Genomic DNA, 20,805 nt, shown 5'->3' with positions numbered 1-20,805 from the left:
GATCATGTCAAACAAATCTTATTGACTTTTTTGACTGGGTGACTAAAGTAATAGATCAAGGTGGGGCTGTAGATGTAGCTTATCTAGACTTTAGTAAAGCTTTTGACACTGTCCCACATCGCAGACTGTTAAATAAACTTGAAAGCTTGGGATTGGATTCTAAGATAGTTGAATGGATAAGAGCGTGGTTGCAGGGCAGAAAACAGAGTTGTAGTAAACGGAGTACAGTCAAAGGAGGGAAAGGTTACAAGTGGAGTACCCCAGGGATCTGTACTTGCAGATGACACAAAGGTATGCAACAGGGTAGACACACCAGGAGGGGTAAAACAAATGATTGAGGATCTAGGCAGATTAGAGAAATTGTCAAGAGAATGGCAACTACAGTTTAATGCCAAAAAATGCAAAATCATGCACTTGGGTCTCAGAAATCCAAAGACTCAATATAGTATAAATGGCACTATAATGGAAACTACTGAGGAAGAGAGGGATCTAGGTGTCACTATTTCAGGGGACTTAAAAGCAGGTAGGCAATGTAACAAAGCAATGAAGAAGGCAAGTCAGATGCTTGGTTGCATAGGGAGAGGTATCAGCAGTAGAAAGAAAGAAGTAATAATGCCACTGTATAGGTCATTGGTACGACCTCACCTAGAGTATTGTGTTCAGTTCTGGAGGCCATATCTCCAGAAGGATATAAATACATTAGAGACTGTACAAAGAAGAGCAACTAAAATGGTGCATGGCCTACATCACAAAACGTACCAGGAAAGACTAAAAGATCTTAATATGTGGGGCGTGGCTTGGACGAGCTAGGAACAGGCAGCAGTCTCCTGGAGCTCCTGCATCCCATCCTGAATAATATCCTATTTAAACCTGAAAGAGGACTCTGGAGCTGGCGCTGCTGAGAGAATACTTACCTGATCACCTGGTGCTCCCTGCTAAATCGCTGCCGCTGTCTTATCTGCCGCTCCGGGAACTCCGTCGGCTGCGGCCTACTGCTCCTCCGGCTCTGTCACTCACGGCCAACTGTCCTGCACGGAGCGTGACGCTCTGACCGCAGGTGGCGAAGTGGACTGGGGGACTGGGGCTGGCGACCTCTCCGGATTTGCTTGGCGGGGGAAGCGGCTAGCGGTCTCTTAAGTGACTTGCTGCCGCGGTCCGCACGGGGAGAGCCGGCGCCATCTTGCCTGACTCACGGAGTCATCAGGCGGCGGGGCTGCGCGGACATTAGCAAAAAGTCTGCTTTGTCAGACACTACAAGAAGTGACTCCACATCTCTCCACTGCCGTACAGCTGATATACTGCAATAATTGCTACGGTGGTGAGTAGTGACAGGGATCACATATTTGGCGCGAAGACGCCATATTCTCTGTTTGGAAGCCTGGCTGCGGATCTGGTTACAAAGCTCTGCCTCCTGTGACTGCATCATCAGTCTATATTTACCACTGCCTTTAGTAACACACTTCAAACAACTACCAGCCTGGATAAATATGGATCTCCCTTTACTACAGATCCTGCAAGAGATACAGGAATCCTCTACCAGATTATGCCGGCAGCTGGATGTACTAATCAGTGGTGACTCATTTCCCCAGTATCCCGTTGGTAATCGTGTTGTGGTCGATATGGGTGATATCCCAATACGCATGGAACCTCTGGCCCCTTCTGCTGCAACCCTGGATTCTGAAATCCTGTGTGTAGGTCGGAAGGGGGATCTATCCCCTTTATTTCACTACGGAAGATGCAAGAAAAAAATTGCGAAGGAGGCATGCAGGTCTATAATTCCTCTGTCATATCCTGCCACGGACATTGCTACTGCAATGGACTCACACTTCTATGTAGACCTGTGCATGCCTGTGATTGATTGGGTTACTGCTCCTGTTTGCACAGATGAAGTTACAGTTTGCCTCCAGTTTTTTGTTAAGATCCTGCAGACTATGGTTGCTCTCTATTCATGGTACTACATTTGCTTTGGATGTCACCCTAGCTGTACACGTGAGACTAATCCTTTCTACATTACTCCCATTCTGCTATATTACGAGACTGAGAAATGGCCAGATTAGCAGCCTACTTACACCAAATTGTCAATTCATGTTATATTCGCTATACTGCTTTCCCGCACTGCATTGTTTGCTCATAATGTTATAATATCTCTGTCGTCTACAATCCACCAGGCTTTAGCACTATGTCAACAGTTCTCTTTTTAATGACATAAGCTAGGCAGACCGCTTTATCTACAACTGTTTGGGGTAGGCCGGGTTTTAACTAGCTCACTTATCCTGACAATCCTGCACCAGTTACTACCCATTTGTCTTTCTATTTGGGGGGGGGTTATGATATCAGTATTCAAATAACTTTATCCTATACTATGTTGATATTATGTTGCTCTCCTTATTGAACCACAATCCACTGTTGTATTTTTTTTCTTTTTTTATCCTGTCAATAATGTAATAATATGCTGTGTTCTCTATATATCACATAACATTTTGACGAATATTATTCTCCCACAAACCTATATATTTAGTGGAATGGTTATTGCATTTTGAATGGTGTGCAGGGTCATATATGCATAGCCCTTGGCAGATCCTGATGCTGACATCCGGTGGTCTTATTTGAGGGGGGGGGGGGGGGTTAGTCATAAATGGGTGGGTATAGGTAGGATTAAGTACTAGGTAGATTAGTTAGCGGGATAGGGGGTAACGGTTAAGGGATCCAGGTATACCTAAGTTGGGGGTAGGTCATACAGGGTGGGGGGTTTTTGGGGATGGTTTGTTTTGGGTCCATTAGAGTTTATTCTTTTTTTTTTTATTGTATGATAGATGGGTATATATATATATATTACTCTAGCTTTATCTGGTTACTGCAGTGACTAAGGAACAGTATATGTCTATTTTTTACTGTATGGGAGGGCATTGTATAATACAATATAAGCTTACTATTTGGTTACAATTTTTGCAATACTGCTGCAGGTTCGGTCCCGAATGGCGCCTTCGGGTACTGAAATAAACATATCTACCCTATAGCGATATCCTGTGACAACATGTTGTGTAAGCCCTGCCTATATATGTTCAAGCACCATGTATTTATGTTCCATATGTTCCTAAACTTGCCAGCTCTATGGGTCACTGCTGTGGCTATACTTATGCTCGTTTGGGGTGTTATTTTGTATGTTTTTTGCAAAAAATTTCAATAAAAACTATTGAATTAAAAAAAAAAAAGATCTTAATATGTATACTTTAGAGCAGAGAAGGGAAAGGGGGGACATGATAGAAACTTTCAAATATATCAAGGGCTTTAACAAGGTACAGGTGGGAGACATTCTTCACAGGAAGAGGAGCAACAGAACACGAGGACATGCACTGAAACTAGAGGGAGGAAGATTCAGGGGAAATCTGAGGAAGAATTACCTCACAGAAAGAGTAGTAGATAAGTGGAATAGCCTCCCAACAGAGGTGGTAGACGCAAATACAGTAGTACAATTTAAACATGCTTGGGATAAGCATATTGATATCCTTACAAAAAAATAAGGATCAAATATGGTTTGAGGTAACATGTTTAAAAAAAGGGGCAGACTAGATGGGCCAAGTGGTTCTTATCTGCCGTCAAATTCTATGTTTCTATGTTTCAGACTGCCCGAAAACGGAGGACTTTAAAGAGTGTTAAGATCCAGGGGTCTGTCAGCAAGACCTTGCATGCCGGCTGCTTGGCAGACCTTACTTCTAACCCAACCCTACATCTGACAAGGTGGTGCGCTTCCTATTGTGCCAATCTCTCCCGGGCAGTTTTACTGTGGACTGAGCAAATGCTAAAAATCATGTCTATCAATAATGTGAGAGTTAATGTGGTGCGTGCACAAGGACACACACACACACACACACACACACACACACCAGAGATCAAAGTCTGTGTCGCATATTAAAAAGGCTGGAAGAGCGGTAAAGAGGGAACAGGAATGTATGAGGGACTACACGGTTGGAAAGTTGTGCAAGGTGTTGTATTGTAGCCAATCTGCTCACCCAAGCAGAAGTAACGGCGCGCTGGGTACTCCGATCCAAAACATACACTATTATTTTGCTGGGCTTTGTTCCACATTAATGTTTAGATAGTTTGAAATCTGCTGTCAGATGATGAAATAACAATCAAAAGCGGCTATCGCTGCCCGGCGATCCCCAGGACATGCGCAGTGGCCTTACCGGAGCTCGTCGTGCTGTGGCAGTTGTTCAGCTCAGCCAGAAGCTGGTTAAAGTCATCTTGATGAGCCACCCAGTTATCCTGCAATGGAGGAGAAAGTGTAAAAGTCAATGCTAGCCACCAACTTCATTCCTGTAAGTGTGACACTCAATATGGAAAATAGGAGCAACCCGGTCTCAAGAGCTTACAATCAAAACGGTGCAGAAAGAAGGTAGATTTAGGAGAGGCGGAAATATAGGAATATACAGAAGGGGTGATCTATAGGTATGAGCTTGTGATTAATTTGCCATGTAAACTTTTAGCTCTGGGCAGCAATAATGATAGATTTGGGCCAGGACTGGGAGGCTGCCTGGATTATTCCCAAGGATTTGGCCAAACCTAAATCCTCCTAGATCCCCGAATATGGATCCAGAGTTCCGTTCACCACCAATAACATCAGATGAGGAATCTATAACTTATAAGGGCTTAAAGGCAGGTGCAGTAGTGACCACAGGGCCGCCTGCGGAGTGTATGTGAGCGCTGTGCACAGCCAGGCTGTATACTACCTCCTCCCTCCAGACACATACACGCCCACAAGGTGCAGTAGTGACCACAGGCCGTCTGCAGAGTGTTTGCGAGCGCTGTGCACAGCCAGGCTGTATACTACCTCCTCCCTCCACAGACACATACACGCCCACAAGGTGCAGTAGTGACCACAGGCCTTCTGCGTAGTGTGAGTGCTGTGCACAGCCAGGCTGTACACTACCTCCTCCACAGACACATACATGCCCTCAAGGTGCACTAGTGACCACAGGCCGTCTGCAGAGTGTATGTGAGAGCTGTGCACAGCCAGGCTGTATACTACCTCCTCCCTCCACAGACACATACACGCCCACAAGGTGCAGTAGTGACCACAGGGCCGCCTGCGGAGTGTATGTGAGCGCTGCGCACAGCCAGGCTGTACACTACCTCCTCCCTCCACAGACACATACACGCCCACAAGGTGCAGTAGTGACCACAGGCCGTCTGCAGAGTGTATGTGAGAGCTGTGCACAGCCAGGCTGTACACTACCTCCTCCCTCCACAGGCACATACACGCCCACAAGGTGCAGTAGTGACCACAGGCCCGTCTGCAGCATGTATGTGAGCGCTGCGCACAGCCAGGCTGTATACTACCTCCTCCACAGACAAATACACGCCCACAAGGTGCAGTAGTGACCCCAGGCCCATCTGCGGAGTGTATGTGAGCGCTGCGCACAGCCAGGCTGTATACTACCTCCTCCACAGACACATACACACCCACAAGGTGCAGTAGTGACCCCAGGCCCATCTGCGGAGTGTATGTGAGCGCTGCGCACAGCCAGGCTGTATACTACCTCCTCCCTCCACAGACACATACACGCCCACAAGGTGCACTAGTGACCACAGGGCCGTCTGCGGAGTGTATGTGAGCGCTGTGCACAGCCAGGCTGTATACTACCTCCTCCCTCCACAGACACATACATGCCCACAAGGTGCAGTAGTGACCCCAGGCCGTCTGCGGAGTGTATGTGAGCGCTGCGCACAGCCAGGCTGTATACTACCTCCTCCACAGACAAATACACGCCCACAAGGTGCAGTAGTGACCCCAGGCCCATCTGCGGAGTGTATGTGAGCGCTGCGCACAGCCAGGCTATATACTACCTCCTCCCTCCACAGACACATACACGCCCACAAGGTGCAGTAGTGACCACAGGCCGTCTGCAGCATGTATGTGAGCGCTGCGCACAGCCAGGCTGTATACTACCTCCTCCACAGACACATACACGCCCACAAGGTGCAGTAGTGACCCCAGGGCCGTCTGCGGAGTGTATGTGAGCGTTGTGCACAGCCAGGCTGCATACAACCTCCTCCACAGGCACATACACGCCCACAAGGTGCAGTAGTGACCCCAGGCCCATCTGCGGAGTGTATGTGAGCGCTGCGCACAGCCAGGCTGTATACTACCTCCTCCACAGACAAATACACGCCCACAAGGTGCAGTAGTGACCCCAGGCCCATCTGCAGCATGTATGTGAGCGCTGCGCACAGCCAGGCTGTATACTACCTCCTCCCTCCACAGACACATAGATGCCCACAAGGTGCAGTAGTGACCACAGGCCGTCTGCAGAGTGTATGTGAGAGCTGTGCACAGCCAGGCTGTATACTACCTCCTCCCTCCACAGATACATACACACCCTCAAGGTGCAGTAGTGACCACAGGCCCATCTGCGGAGTGTATGTGAGTGCTGTGCACAGCCAGGCTGTATACTACCTCCTCCCTCCACAGACACATACATGCCCACAAGGTGCAGTAGTGACCCCAGGCCCATCTGCGGAGTGTATGTGAGCGCTGCGCACAGCCAGGCTGTATACTACCTCCTCCACAGACACATACAGGCCCACAAGGTGCAGTAGTGACCACAGGGCCGCCTGCGGAGTGTATGTGAGCGCTGTGCACAGCCAGGCGGCATACTACCTCCTCCCTCCACAGACACATACACGCCCACAAGGTGCAGTAGTGACCACAGGCCGTCTGCGGAGTGTATGCGAGCGCTGCGCACAGCCAGGCTCCTCCCTCCACAGGCACATACACACCCACAAGGTATGGGACATTATCCAGAGCTGCAATCAATCAGGCGGCCTCAAATGTATGACAAATAGCGCTCAGAAATCTTCATGGCAAAACTAAAACTATCTTCCATGCACATGTAATGTAAGAGATGTGGGCACCGATTATAATTTGCGGTTTGGAACGGGGGTCCAATGTTTCCCTAATGTGCATGTGCTCGGTGCGAACGGGCAAGATCGACATCCCCGTTTGCACCCACCAGTGCAGTCAGGGGGCGTGGGGTGGTGGCTTGTGGACGCGCCCCATGGGAACACCTGGACGAGCGACAGGCGGGATGAAGATCACCCACAGTGCTGTAAAACTCACAAAGCTGCATGTGAAGCAGAATCACCCCTATGGTCAGGTACCAGCATTCTAAGTTGAATGCAAACTAGGTGATCTGCAGAAACTCAGGAGAAGACGGAAAATGTAATTGAAAATAGAAGCGATATACAATAACCTACCCAGGTTCTACCATTAAACAGTCCATTTGTCTTTTCCAGCTCCCTCTACACTGCTCTGTATCCGTTGCTCATGCATTTACAGGGGTCTGTGTACCCTCGCTGTGGGGGAGATATTCTCTGGCTACATCTAGTGCAATCACTGAGCCCAGTCATAGATGTGGGAATAGCAGGAGACTGGAACCCTGCTGGTAAGGACGGACCTCAGGGACACACTGCGCAGATCATGGCCCTAACTGTGTGTAGTTTGTATATTCTCTCCGTATCTGCGTGGGTTTCCTCTGGGTACTCCGGTTTCCTCCCACAATTCAAAAATATACTGGTAGGTTAATTGGCTCCCAATAAAAATTAACCCTAGAATGCCTGTGTGCGCGTGTACATGTGGTAGGGAATATAGATTGTAAGCTCCACTGGGGCAGGGACTGATGTGAGTGTTTAAATATTCTCTGTAAAGCGCTGCGGGATATGTGTGCGCTACCGGTTTCGGGCGCTCCCAGGCACGCCTAGCGGTTCCCCGGACGCTCCCAGGCACGCCTAGCGGTTCCCCGGACGCTCCCAGGCACGCCTAGCGGTTCCCCGGACGCTCCCAGGCACGCCTAGCGGTTCCCCGGACGCTCCCAGGCACGCCTAGCGGTTCCCCGGACGCTCCCAGGCACGCCTACCACCCCCAGACACCTACTTCCTGTCACTCTCCTTGCTTCAATTTGTGTACAGAAATAGTAGCAGGACTTTATCGCAGGACATCCTCGCGCATGTGTACTTCGAACCGTACATATGCGCACTGTACCGATAACCTGCCGCTGTGCGAATTCGCAGCCGTATGATCAGGACTGAATCGGGCCCCTATATTTGAATAATATTTTGATGTCTTTTTAAACTCACAAATCTTTCAGGAATAAAACGTTATTTTATGTTTTTAAGTGCATATAAAAAAAAATTCAGGTTTTATTCCCTTGTGCTCGTATCAATGCTAAGGGCCGAAGATAACAATTAATGAAGACTTAGACCAGGGGTAGCCAACTCCAGTCCTCGAGAGCTACCAACAGTTCATGTTTTCCAGGTCTCCTCACAGAATCGCAAGTCAAATAATTAGCTCCACCTGTGGATCTTTTCAAATGTGTCAGTCAGTAATGAGTGCACCTGTGTATCTGTGAGGTGAGATAGAAAGGATAGAAACTGTTAACTGCTGGTAGCTCTCGAGGACTGGAGTTGGCTACCATTGGCTTAGACGTTCAATTCTAGGTTAATAATAGTCAGAAAATTCAGCACCACCAAGTTATAATGTAATTATTGGGGTGTTAGACTTTCTTGAAATGTAATACAGGTATCAGGGCTCTGCTGGCAAGCTGACAATCTACGGCCTGATTTCGGATGTTGGCTTGGCGGTCGCTTCCTTGGAATCAGCAGCTATGTACAGATATGGGGACGCAGGAGGAGACATACAGAATATGTAGACTGTAATGCAGCAGTGATGCACCAGGAGGAGGCGGGGATAAGCACACACCTCCTGCATTAATGTGTGATCCGATGCTGCGTTTAAGGGCGCAGCATCAGATCAGTCTACAACACCATGAGCCATCTGTCCAAAACCATGAGGTCACACAGCTCCGTCGCCGAGGCCAGGTTGTCTTTGAAGATGAAAACCACAGAGCAGAGTGGAGGAACTGGGCTGGGAGCGGTTATGAGATCAGCGCAGCGCTGTATGTTGCGGTAGCCTTCCTATTAGGATAACAGCAGCATTTTTGCTTGTGTCCTGAAGTAGCAGATGCGATGACGGTACTTGTTTCCTAGCACGGCGCCTGCGATTTTGATTGTATCCATCGGGTCCCAAAAAATCGCGTCAATCGCATCGCATGCAACCAAATCGCATGCGATGGATGTGATTTTTACATAGGAACCAATGTAAAATGGTCCCTGAGACCCGATTTTACATTGGGCCCAATGTTAAATGCCCCCCAGACCCCAATTTTCATTGTATACCCACCCTGATGGGTCAAATGCCCCCCCATTGTTAACGCTACCCCACGATGAACGCCAACCCGAAGCGTGGCGAGCCCGCCAGGGGCAGCGGTACGCGTCCTCCGACCTTTTCATACCCCCACTATCCACGTCGGTGTGGAGTTGATTCTATATAGTGTGGCGAGCGCAGCGAGCCCCGCGAGGGGCCGCGCATTACTTCACAGATATTACACACCCCCTTGCGGGGCTCGCTGCGCTCGCCACACTACATAAAATCAACTCCGCGCCGACGTGGATAGTGGGGGTATGAAAAGGTCGGAGGACGCGTACCGCTGCGCTCGCCACGCTTTGGGTTGGCGTTCATCGTGGGGTGGCGTTAACAATGGGGGGGGGGGGGAGGGGGGGCATTTCACATGTAAAATACCCATAAGGGTGGGTATACAATGAAAAATTGGGTCCATTGTGTGACGACCCCAGGCTCATAATGTGCATTACTTTTGCCTCATGTATATTCCGCCTTGAGAAAGGCAGCGTTTAGAGCTTTGCACGGGTCCTGGGGCCACACACGATTCTGCGATCACACAGAAAGCACGCAATAGCAAGGTCCAACGGAACCTTTATTACATAGAGACTAAATAAACATGTAAACCGTAACCACACTATGTACATATATATACAGGTAGCATTACATTAAACACAGTTATGAATAGACCAATATGACTAGAACCACACAAAGCAAGAACCCCTCCCCCAATACCAGGAATATCCACCTCAGGGAATACTTGCGTCTGCTGGATGTTGGTTGCTGGGAGGGCGATGATGGTGTCCTGCTGATCTTGGCCTGCGCCAATCACTACTCCTGGGAGTAGGGCACCCTGGAAAAGTCACCCAGCTCCTGCTGGCACACTTAAGCCAGGCACCTGTGATGCTCTGGTGGGGGCAGTATGCTTGGCTGTGTCCCCATCTACCAGCACCAGGCGGACAGGCTTGGTTCCTGGCAGCCGCCTCTCTCTGCAGTCTCTCAAACTCAACAACAACCCCCACCCCTCGTGCGTGCCCTCTTCAAAACTTCCATCCTCCCAGAATGCTCCGCTCCCCTGGTGACCTCACGGAGTGTCCTGATTGGAGGGATTTCAATCCTGCTCTTTAGAAGGTGTCTCAGAGCTATGTGGAGACCCCCTGTGGTTTTGGAGACATGTAGTCTGCAATGACTGCCCTTAGAACAAAGGCCAGGTAATTATGCTGATAAGGAAAATGTCCACTTTGGGATTGTATAATGAGCCATGTTAACCCCTTGTAGTCATTTGTGATGTCACAGCCCCCTCAGCTGATTGCTGCTTCCTGTGCAGGGGGGTTGTGAGCACAGGGGGAGAGGGGGGGTCAGTCCTGGCTTTCCCATGTATCACTCACACACTGGATGGCAGGAAATTGCACACATGCAATAAACAGTACATTACCGAGACAGACATCTATCAGGCTCAGGGGTATATGCCCTGATAGGCCCAACACTTATAAGAACAAGGGACTACTTCCCGAAACAACTGGTATCTAATAAAGTCACATTTTATTACTATAGAACACACAGTCCTGTGGATAGCTCCATTAGTGTGAGAGGCACAGCTCCCAGGAGGTTGCAGTCTGTGAATTCAGCTAAGAGGGTGTCTGTGTCTCTGGGCTGTATTTAGGAATTTTGGGGTGTCTACCCCCTCATGATCCAGGTGCGGGGGTGCACAAATGATGGTTCATGACACACCTCCCCCTTCCTAAATCCGGTCAGAGGGGCTAGCTCCGCGATCGGAGCCAGTCAGGATGACCGGGCCCAGAGATCGCATGCGGGCATGATCCCACTCATCCTGTCGGGACAACCCACAACCCTTTGGGTGTTCCTTCTTCCTCTTGGGTTTGGCGAATCGTCCCAGGGGCTGCGGGTCAGGTATAACCACTACCCCTGTGGCCTGGGCCGACATCACCCCTTTCCCGCCTGGGTCACCCCAAGGTGTGCATATGTTACCTTTGGGGAGGACCGGCTCCTGGTCCGGGTGAGTGGGGTCTGAGGTCAGCAGTTTACCATTTGCAACACACCTTCCCGCATCCCCGTGACCGGGTTTTCCCCTGTCATGTGGAAAGCTTTCCTCCTCGCCTTCCCTTTTGGTTGTTCCTCCTCCCTCCGCCTCTGGCGCAACTGGGAGGGGCCTGATCTGCACACTCAGACCAGCATCATGGAACCTGGCCGCTCTCAACAACAGTGCTGATGTTGGCTGTAGAGTAGTGGTGGGTACCGTCAATGTTCCTCCCTCCAACGCCTTCACATCCACCCCACTTGGGTCGGAAACCTCCCCCAGCCCCGGAAACAGCTGGGCCTCCACTGGGCAACCTTCCATCCCTGTCTGTTCATCCACCTCGCAGGGCTTCCGCACACTCTGCCCCCACCTGCCCCTAGCAATAGGCAGTGGCCCAGGGAATTCTCCTCCACCCCATGGCTGCAGAAGAGCAGGGGGTATCCGCATTCCTTCTCCTGCTCTTCCCTCAAAAGCTTCCCCCTTTGGGCCGAACACCTCCCCCAGCCCTTGGAACAACAACTGCTGGGCCTCCCCTGGGCAAACTTCCATCTTCCCCAGGGTGCACTGGTTCCCCAGCCTGGCTATGAGAGGGACTGGTGGGGTGGCATTGTACAGCAGCACTGCTGGCATCTCCCTTACAGCCCCAGGTGCAAACTCACATTCTCTTGCTCGTGCCATGCTGGGTGGTGAGGTGTCTTCCTCTGAGGCGCAGGGGGGTGATGAGCTATGCCTCTGACCATCCCCTCCATGTTTGCTTGCTTGGCTGCCTGTTTGCTGCAGTGGCTCCCCGGGCACATAATTACAGTTAGTCACTCTTGCAGGGGACTCACAGTAGCGCTGCACCCCAGCCTCTACTCCCTGCTCTGGCACCCCGGTCACGTACCTGCCTTTTAACTTCAGATCCTCCTGGCTCTGATGGCTAAGTGGGAACAGTCCTGGATAATCCTCCTGGGGGGGTGGAGCGGCGGAGCACACACCAGACACATTTTCTTCCATCTCCCCCTGCTGAATATGCTGGGGATCCTGTGGCAAGATGCCCTCATTCGCTGGGCCGCTGGTGGTCCTGTAAGGGAGAATTACTGCCCCCTCGGCTGGGGCACAATCATTGCAGACCCCCTGGCCGCTAGTTTCAAAGTCTCCATCTCCCACATCTGCAAAAGGGAAGATGTACTGCCATTCTTCCTGGGGTGCCATTTTTGGGTGCACCCCCATCCTTTGGCTAGCTGCTTGGAGCAGTGGCTGACCACTGCTTTGTACCTCCTGTGGCGAGGACTCAGCAATCACAGTCCCAGCCTCCGAGGTCTGCTCTGCTCTGGGGCTATTCTCTGGGGCAGCCCCTGCACTGTATACTGGCACTGCTCCATCTATCACGGGCTCCGTGGGCACCAGTCCATCATCACCATGTGGGGCCACAGTGCCCAGCTCTGCCACACTACTTGGCACAATGCAGGGGGAATAAATATCCCCTTCCCAATGTCCATCTGCAACAGACACAGTCCATGATGATAGGGCTCCTTGGGAGTCCCAGGTCCCTGGTGCGAAATCGCAGGGACACTCCACAGCTCGTTCCTCATTTCCCAACTCACTGAATGGGAACAGTTCTGTGATTTCTCCCGGTGTCAGAGGGGAATTTAGTTCAGTGTCTCTGTGCGGATGCACAAGCTGCAGCAGCCGACGTTCCTCTGCCTCTACCCTCTGACACTGGTCCAGCCACTCTGGAGAATTCAGCTGCCCCTGTGCTAGGGCGACTCTCTCTGCATTCTCATAGCAATGCAGGAGACACTGCAACTGCTCCTGGACACTTCTCAGTTCCCCTGGACACAGGACCCAGTTTCTATACGCGCTGAACGCATGTAGCGGGTCCTCTTGCTGCTCGTACACCCATCGAATAAGAGTGCAGTGTGAGCGGCCTTCAGGGGGTGTGCTGCATCGTAGCCTCCATTCCGCAATTAGGTCCTCCAGACTCATTCTTGCTAATGGAGCTCCAGATTCTGCAGGCCACAGATCCTCCGCCTCCCCCCCTGGGATCTCGGTAGTGGACCCCTCGGTCATCCACCCCGGTGGCACCATCAACTCCTCCTCCCTTTGAGTTCTCTTCGCGGGCTCCTTCCCAGGACCCACTTTACCCGGTGCTGGCACGCTGGCCTCAGCGACCCGGCTTCTGTGCATTAGCTGATGCGTGGCGTTACTTACTTCTGTGACAAAAGCCTCCCACGCCACCGTATGCAGCAGGTTCCCTGCAGCAGCCTCAAATACATACTGCTCAAATTCATCGGTCAGGTAAGCTGCTTTCTCCTCTGTAGTAGCTCCTGTCCATACATTAATCCACCGATATGCTGCTTCCCAATCCTCCCAGAGGGGCTGCATCAGCGTGGATGGACTGCTCAGGTCCCATTCCTCAGCCAGACGACTCCATGACGATTCCTCATCTATGAGCCTCACTGCTCTGGGCAACTGTGGGCACCTCTTGCCTCTCTTTAGACGTTTCTGTCCTTTTCCTGGCCCCATTCTCCAAACGTGCTGCACTAGTAGGGCTTGGCCAGCATCACTTGCTGAACCCCCTCACTTCAGCTTCCGTTTCTGGGCCACGGCACACTCCACCGTTCTCACGCTTGCAGGGAAAGTCCCCTGGACAAGCAGGCACTTAAGCGGAATTCTTCCCTCGCGTAATGCCCTCGCACAGGAACCTTTTTCTTCCTCCCCGGTGTTCCAGCTAGGTTTATAAGAGCTCTGCTCTGTGTGGTTCTATACTACTGGGTTACGGACTATTGCGCCTTTAGAGCTTGGCCGCATACCGATACGGACCCCTGGCTCTGCCCGGACGTCGGGCCTGTGTGATCCCCACTGCTTGCCACCAATTGTGACGACCCCAGGCTCATAATGTGCATTACTTTTGCCTCATGTATATTCCGCCTTGAGAAAGGCAGCGTTTAGAGCTTTGCACGGGTCCTGGGGCCACACACGATTCTGCGATCACACAGAAAGCACGCAATAGCAAGGTCCAACGGAACCTTTATTACATAGAGACTAAATAAACATGTAAACCGTAACCACACTATGTACATATATATACAGGTAGCATTACATTAAACACAGTTATGAATAGACCAATATGACTAGAACCACACAAAGCAAGAACCCCTCCCCCAATACCAGGAATATCCACCTCAGGGAATACTTGCGTCTGCTGGATGTTGGTTGCTGGGAGGGCGATGATGGTGTCCTGCTGATCTTGGCCTGCGCCAATCACTACTCCTGGGAGTAGGGCACCCTGGAAAAGTCACCCAGCTCCTGCTGGCACACTTAAGCCAGGCACCTGTGATGCTCTGGTGGGGGCAGTATGCTTGGCTGTGTCCCCATCTACCAGCACCAGGCGGACAGGCTTGGTTCCTGGCAGCCGCCTCTCTCTGCAGTCTCTCAAACTCAACAACAACCCCCACCCCTCGTGCGTGCCCTCTTCAAAACTTCCATCCTCCCAGAATGCTCCGCTCCCCTGGTGACCTCACGGAGTGTCCTGATTGGAGGGATTTCAATCCTGCTCTTTAGAAGGTGTCTCAGAGCTATGTGGAGACCCCCTGTGGTTTTGGAGACATGTAGTCTGCAATGACTGCCCTTAGAACAAAGGCCAGGTAATTATGCTGATAAGGAAAATGTCCACTTTGGGATTGTATAATGAGCCATGTTAACCCCTTGTAGTCATTTGTGATGTCACAGCCCCCTCAGCTGATTGCTGCTTCCTGTGCAGGGGGGTTGTGAGCACAGGGGGAGAGGGGGGGTCAGTCCTGGCTTTCCCATGTATCACTCACACACTGGATGGCAGGAAATTGCACACATGCAATAAACAGTACATTACCGAGACAGACATCTATCAGGCTCAGGGGTATATGCCCTGATAGGCCCAACACTTATAAGAACAAGGGACTACTTCCCGAAACAACTGGTATCTAATAAAGTCACATTTTATTACTATAGAACACACAGTCCTGTGGATAGCTCCATTAGTGTGAGAGGCACAGCTCCCAGGAGGTTGCAGTCTGTGAATTCAGCTAAGAGGGTGTCTGTGTCTCTGGGCTGTATTTAGGAATTTTGGGGTGTCTACCCCCTCATGATCCAGGTGCGGGGGTGCACAAATGATGGTTCATGACACATTGGCCCATTTGACATTGTTCCCTATGTAAAATCGGTACTTGTTTCCTATCTGGGCGCCCAGGTTTTGTACGTACGGCACCGTAATGAAATCGGATCGCATCGCATCGGATTCGGTACTCGATGATGTACGATGGCATACGATGCTATCTGATCCGATTTCATTTTAAATCGGATCGCATCGCATGCGGTGACGCGATCAACCAGATTTTAAGATTGGAATCAATGTTAAATGGTCCCTGAGACCCGATTTTACATTGATTTCAATGTAATAACCCCGCAAACCCACGATTTGTATAGGAAACCCCCCCTGATGGTTTAAAATGCGCCTCCATTGTTAACGCCACCCCAGTATTGATGTCAACCCGAAGCGTGGCGAGCGCAGCGGTACGCGTCCTCCGACTTTTTCATACCCCCACTATCCACGTCGGCGTGGAGTTGAGAATAGAAAGTGTGGCGAGCGCAGCGAGCCACCGAGCCCGAAGCGTGGCGAGCGCAGCGAGCCCCGCGAGGGGACGCGGATACCTGTGAAGCCCGCGAGGGGACACGGATACCTGTGAAGTATCCGCGTCCGCTCGCCACGCTTCGGGCTCGGTGGCTCGCTGCGCTCGCCACACTTTCTATTCTCAACTCCACGCCGACATGGATAGTGGGGGTATGAAAAAGTCGGAGGACGCGTACCGCCTGCGCTCGCCACGCTTCGGGTTGACGTCAATACTGTGTTTCTGTGCAGATGTGACAAGGGGAGGGCTTTGAAGGGTAAATAAATACAGTAGTGTTACAGATGGGCCATCCTATGGGCCAACCATAAAAGCGGGAACGAAATCGGATCGCATCGCATCGTTCAATATCGTGTATGTGCATTTGTGGTATCCGATGCGATCCGATTTTTATACGGAGAATAGCATGGTGCGCAATTAACGTAGCGGGCGCCCAGATAGGAAACAAGTACCGTAAAATCGTGTCCATCGCATCGGTCGCATCGCATGCCTTAAGTTAAGGCATGCGATGGACGCGATTTTCTAATTGTCGGGGAAAAGTCTAAAAATTAGCCCTTAAATCGCATCGGTCGCGTCCATCGCATACCTTAAGTTAAGGTATGCGATCACCTGCGACGGGCGCCGTGCTAGGAAACAAGTACTGCAATGACTCCCATACACCAGTCCGCACAATTACCATCAACACTGACATGCCAGAAGAATAAGAATAATTCCATACAATCATCCTCCAACAGCACTGCCACAACACAGGCCCACTGCAGACTATTACCTCGTTTTTGACAGAAGCGCCCAGGCCCATTGTGTTGTTCTTCACTTGCACCTTGATGTGTTCGGTGGACCCTTGTTCCTGAGCCCCAAGACCCTATAAAAATATGTATATATATAATAAATTAATAAATAATACAGGATATTTAAAATCCCATCATTAGCATGTACTATTACAGTGCGTCAGGTTGGGGGGTGATTCGTTGTCTGGGATAAAGGACACCTGGAATACTAGCGAACCCACAGAAGGCATGATGAACAAACTATGGCCCTCCAGCTGTTGTGAAACTACAAGTCCCATCATGCCTTGCCACAGTTTTGCTATTAGGGATTGCTAAAACTATTGCAAGGCATGCTGGAATGTGTAGTTTCACAACAGCTGGGGGACCACACCTGCCCTATACTAGGCAGATCAGAGATTTATTTCTACAACCCTACAGGGATATTTCCCATTCCCCATTTATGTTCCTGCTAGGTATATCTTCTCATTGTCATCACGGAACATTATAACATATAATAGACCTGAAGGCTGTGAGATGGCCTCATCAATAGAAACCTCACCTTCCCTTTGGACCACCCCATCTTCTCCAGCATCTTCTGTCCAACCTTGGACTCATCGTTACTCCAGTTGCTGTTTCTTGGATCCACCGACCATTTCTGCTTCCTGCGAGCTGCGGGAGAAAGCATCGGACCCAGCAGTTATATGGTGATATTGTTACCACAACTCGATTTCCTACTACACAACAGGACCAGGCGGAGGGTATAATAATTGTTTTTAACCCAAATGTAAAAGAAAATGTAAAAGAAAAAAACAAGACAATCTATAGTCATCACACGCTGTGCCCAGGCTAATAGCCGTACTGGGTGTGCCAAGGCCAAGCACTCGCTGACAATGTGCATAGTTATACCAACTAGTAGTAATAAATTTACATTACATAAGTATGTGGCAGTTGGGGCTCCCCCATGTGGTAAGCAGTGTACGTGACAGCTGGTATGGTCATGTGATATAAGCAGGGTACGTGGCAGCCGGAACACCCCCATGTGATATACGCAGGGTACGTGGCAGCCGGAGCACCCACATGTGGTATAAGCAGGGTACGTGGCAGCCGGAGCACCCCCATGTGATATAAGCAGGGTACGTGGCAGCTGGAGCACCCACATGTGGTATAAGCAGGGTACGTGGCAGCTGGAGCACCCACATGTGGTATAAGCAGGGTACGTGGCAGCTGGAGCACCCACATGTGGTATAAGCAGGGTACCTGGCAGCCGGAGCACCCACATGTGGTATAAGCAGGGTACGTGGCAGCCGGAGCACCCCCATGTGATATAAGCAGGGTACGTGGCAGCTGGAGCACCCACATGTGGTATAAGCAGGGTACGTGGCAGCTGGAGCACCCACATGTGGTATAAGCAGGGTACGTGGCAGCTGGAGCACCCACATGTGGTATAAGCAGGGTACGTGGCAGCTGGAGCACCCACATGTGGTATAAGCAGGGTACCTGGCAGCCGGGGCGCCCCCATGTGATAAAAGCAGTGTACGTGGCAGCCTGGGTGGTGCCCCCATGTGATAAAAGCAGTGTACGTGGCAGCCTGGGTGGTGCCCCCATGTGATATAAGCAAGGTATTGAGTAGCTGGGGCTTCCCCGTGTAATATAAGCAGGTTATGGTTGGTTGGGGGACGTCACAGCCCCGGCATGCCATGTGCGGCCAATCAGCAGTGACTGGCACAAGCCACCACCGCCGGGATGAAAAAAAAAATGGGCACCTGAAGTCCTGCAGGCTGCAGCATGGAGAACCCTGCAGCGGGGACTAACAACAGACAAATTTTGCTTTCATATCCAGCCAGACCCCACACATCCAACGGGACTGTCAGACTTTTAGAGGTAGGAAGGGACTTTTAAAACTCTCAGGGCCAGATGTATCAAGCTTCAAAAAGTGATAAAATGGAGTGATAAACAGCCAGCCAATCAGCTCCTACCTGACATGTCACAGGCTGTGTTTGAAAATGACAGGTAGGAGCTGATTGGTTGACTGTTTATCACTCTCCATTTTATTTTTACTTTTTGAAGCTTAGTACATCTGGCCCTAGAACTGTAAACATTTTGTCATAGAACATAGTGGATAGCAAAAAGGGTCCCCCAGCAACGAGTATACAACTTCCCATAGCAACGAGCATGTAACTCCCCCTAGCAACGAGCATGCATGACGATGTCTCCAGGAATCGATGATGCATGAGGTGACAACCTAGGTATGGGGTAGCTGGGGCTTCCCCACGTGATATATGTAGGGTATATGTGGAAGCTGGGATGAGACCCCTGTGAGTACAGGGAAAGGACAGATCAGACACTCACGTTCCGCCAGCATCGCCATAATACCGGAGTTAAAGGAAATTCAGGAGCCAGCAACTTCAGAAGTGAGTCAATGTGGACAGAGTAGGAGAACAGGCGCAGGAATATGACGTTACACCGAGATCTGACAAACAGCTAGAGCCTCGTTATTCTTTTGTGCAGCTGTATGTCTTCGCGGCAGCCGCCATTTTGTCGAAGCTAGACGCGGCCAGAGTGCTACGGCGTGCCCGGGGTGCGCGCGCACGGCATCAGATCAGCTGTTGAGTCAACTAGACGCGGGCGCGCGCCTCTACAGTGCCGAGGACAGGGACTAGGAGACGTCATTGCAAGCGCGGCCACGGCCAGAGACAGTGCACTGACTGCACTCAGTCATCATCACTGCTCACTGGCTGCTCAGTCACTCGCTGCTCACTGCGTAAACTCAGCTGAGGTCACGTCGGAAGACCACCATTAAATGATGGCTGGGCTTCCGCCATCGAATCTTTTGATGCGATGGTAAATGACCATCAAAAGAATTTTATAGAAAATAAATGTAGATGATTGGATGCAAAAATATCTTCAGCATGGCCATGCATGTGAAGAAGCACTGCAGCATGGCCGGCCGGTGAAGGGGGGGGGGGGGGGGGAGAGCCATCGAATCACCATCAGCTGTTTACCCTTCTATAGCGTCAAGCATCGAATTGTAAAAGTACTACCATCAAAGCAAAATCATTGATGGTTAAGAAACATTGTGATGTCCATCCCTATCGCAGGGATTAAACAGCTGCCACATACACATGGGGCGACTTCAGCCCCATGCTGAGCGATGTACTAGTGTAGTACAGAGCGCGCAGCACACAGCGATATCACCAACCAGAGCTGAGCGCTCTGTCGTGGCCAGTGTTCTCGCTTCTGGAAATCCCCAGCAGCAGCCTGCGTGTACAGCCGCATAGACGCTGCAGCCCAGCTGCGGATATCATTCAGCGTGGATGCACAATATCGTCTGTCGCCGCGGGCGATATAGTTAACCATATCGGCCATGGGTGGCTGATATTGTCAATACTCGCTGAACGGTATCGGCCGCCAATACTGTTTAGTGACATCACCGGGACCCGCTGAACATGCAGATCATTTGGCTATATTGCCAAATGCGGCTTTTTGCCATGTTCAGTGGATAGATTTGGCTGCTACACGGTGGCCGGGCAATGTGCAAAGGCCTCTCTCTCTCTCTTCTGGCCGGTCTCTATCTCGGTCTCTCTTTATCAACTGCTCTGTCTCACTCTCAGTCCGTCATTCTCTCTCTCGGTAAGTTTCTCTCTCTGGTGGGTCGGCATCTCTCTCGGTCTCTATTGGTTGGTTGGTCTCTCTCTGTCTTTCTCTCGGTCTAAATCTTTTGGTCGGTCTCTCTGTCAATTTCTTGGTTAGTCTCTTTCTCTGTTGGTCTCTCTCTTTTGGTCTCTTTCTTCGTATTCCGGAGGAAAATTTACTAATCAGTCGTATTTGACTGATTCGTATTTTCTGATGGCGTATTGATTCGTATTTTAGCCCATACAAATTCGTATTTTTAAATACAAATTTGTATTGGCTTCAGTGTGTAAAAATAAATAAATTATTTTTAAAAACGGCGTGGGGTTCCCCCCACGGCTATAACCAGCCCCAGGCTCACAGAGCCGGTCCTGGTTGTAAAAAATCAGGGAGCAATTTGAATAGGGTTCCCCTTATTTTTTACAACTAGCACCAGGCCCAAGGGAAATATGGGGGCCAAAATGAGTAGGGGTCCCCCGTATTTTAAGA

The 20,805-nt window shown here is 50.6% G+C and overlaps 1 protein-coding gene across 1 annotated transcript in view; it reads right to left on the bottom strand.

Moving 5' to 3' along the window:
- The window catches only part of PINX1 (PIN2 (TERF1) interacting telomerase inhibitor 1), a 109,137-nt gene extending 89,850 nt beyond the window's left edge, over window positions 1-19,287 (bottom strand). The window contains exons 1-4 of the mRNA XM_083178782.1: window positions 19,036-19,287; window positions 17,246-17,355; window positions 16,689-16,781; window positions 4,188-4,266 (exon numbers count right to left, since the gene is read on the bottom strand). Of these exons, the coding sequence (XP_083034908.1) occupies window positions 4,188-4,266; window positions 16,689-16,781; window positions 17,246-17,355; window positions 19,036-19,054 (301 nt within the window). The 5' untranslated portion in view covers window positions 19,055-19,287. The remainder of the gene's footprint in view (window positions 1-4,187; window positions 4,267-16,688; window positions 16,782-17,245; window positions 17,356-19,035) is intronic.
- Between the last annotated feature and the right edge of the window lie 1,518 nt (window positions 19,288-20,805).

The sequence above is a fragment of the Crinia signifera genome, chromosome 3 (assembly GCF_055691185.1).
Source record: "Crinia signifera chromosome 3, ASM5569118v1, whole genome shotgun sequence".
In the NCBI taxonomy this organism is placed as follows: domain Eukaryota; kingdom Metazoa; phylum Chordata; class Amphibia; order Anura; family Myobatrachidae; genus Crinia; species Crinia signifera.
The sequence above is the reverse complement of the archived record's forward strand: the minus strand, read 5'-3'. Positions and strand labels throughout refer to the sequence as shown.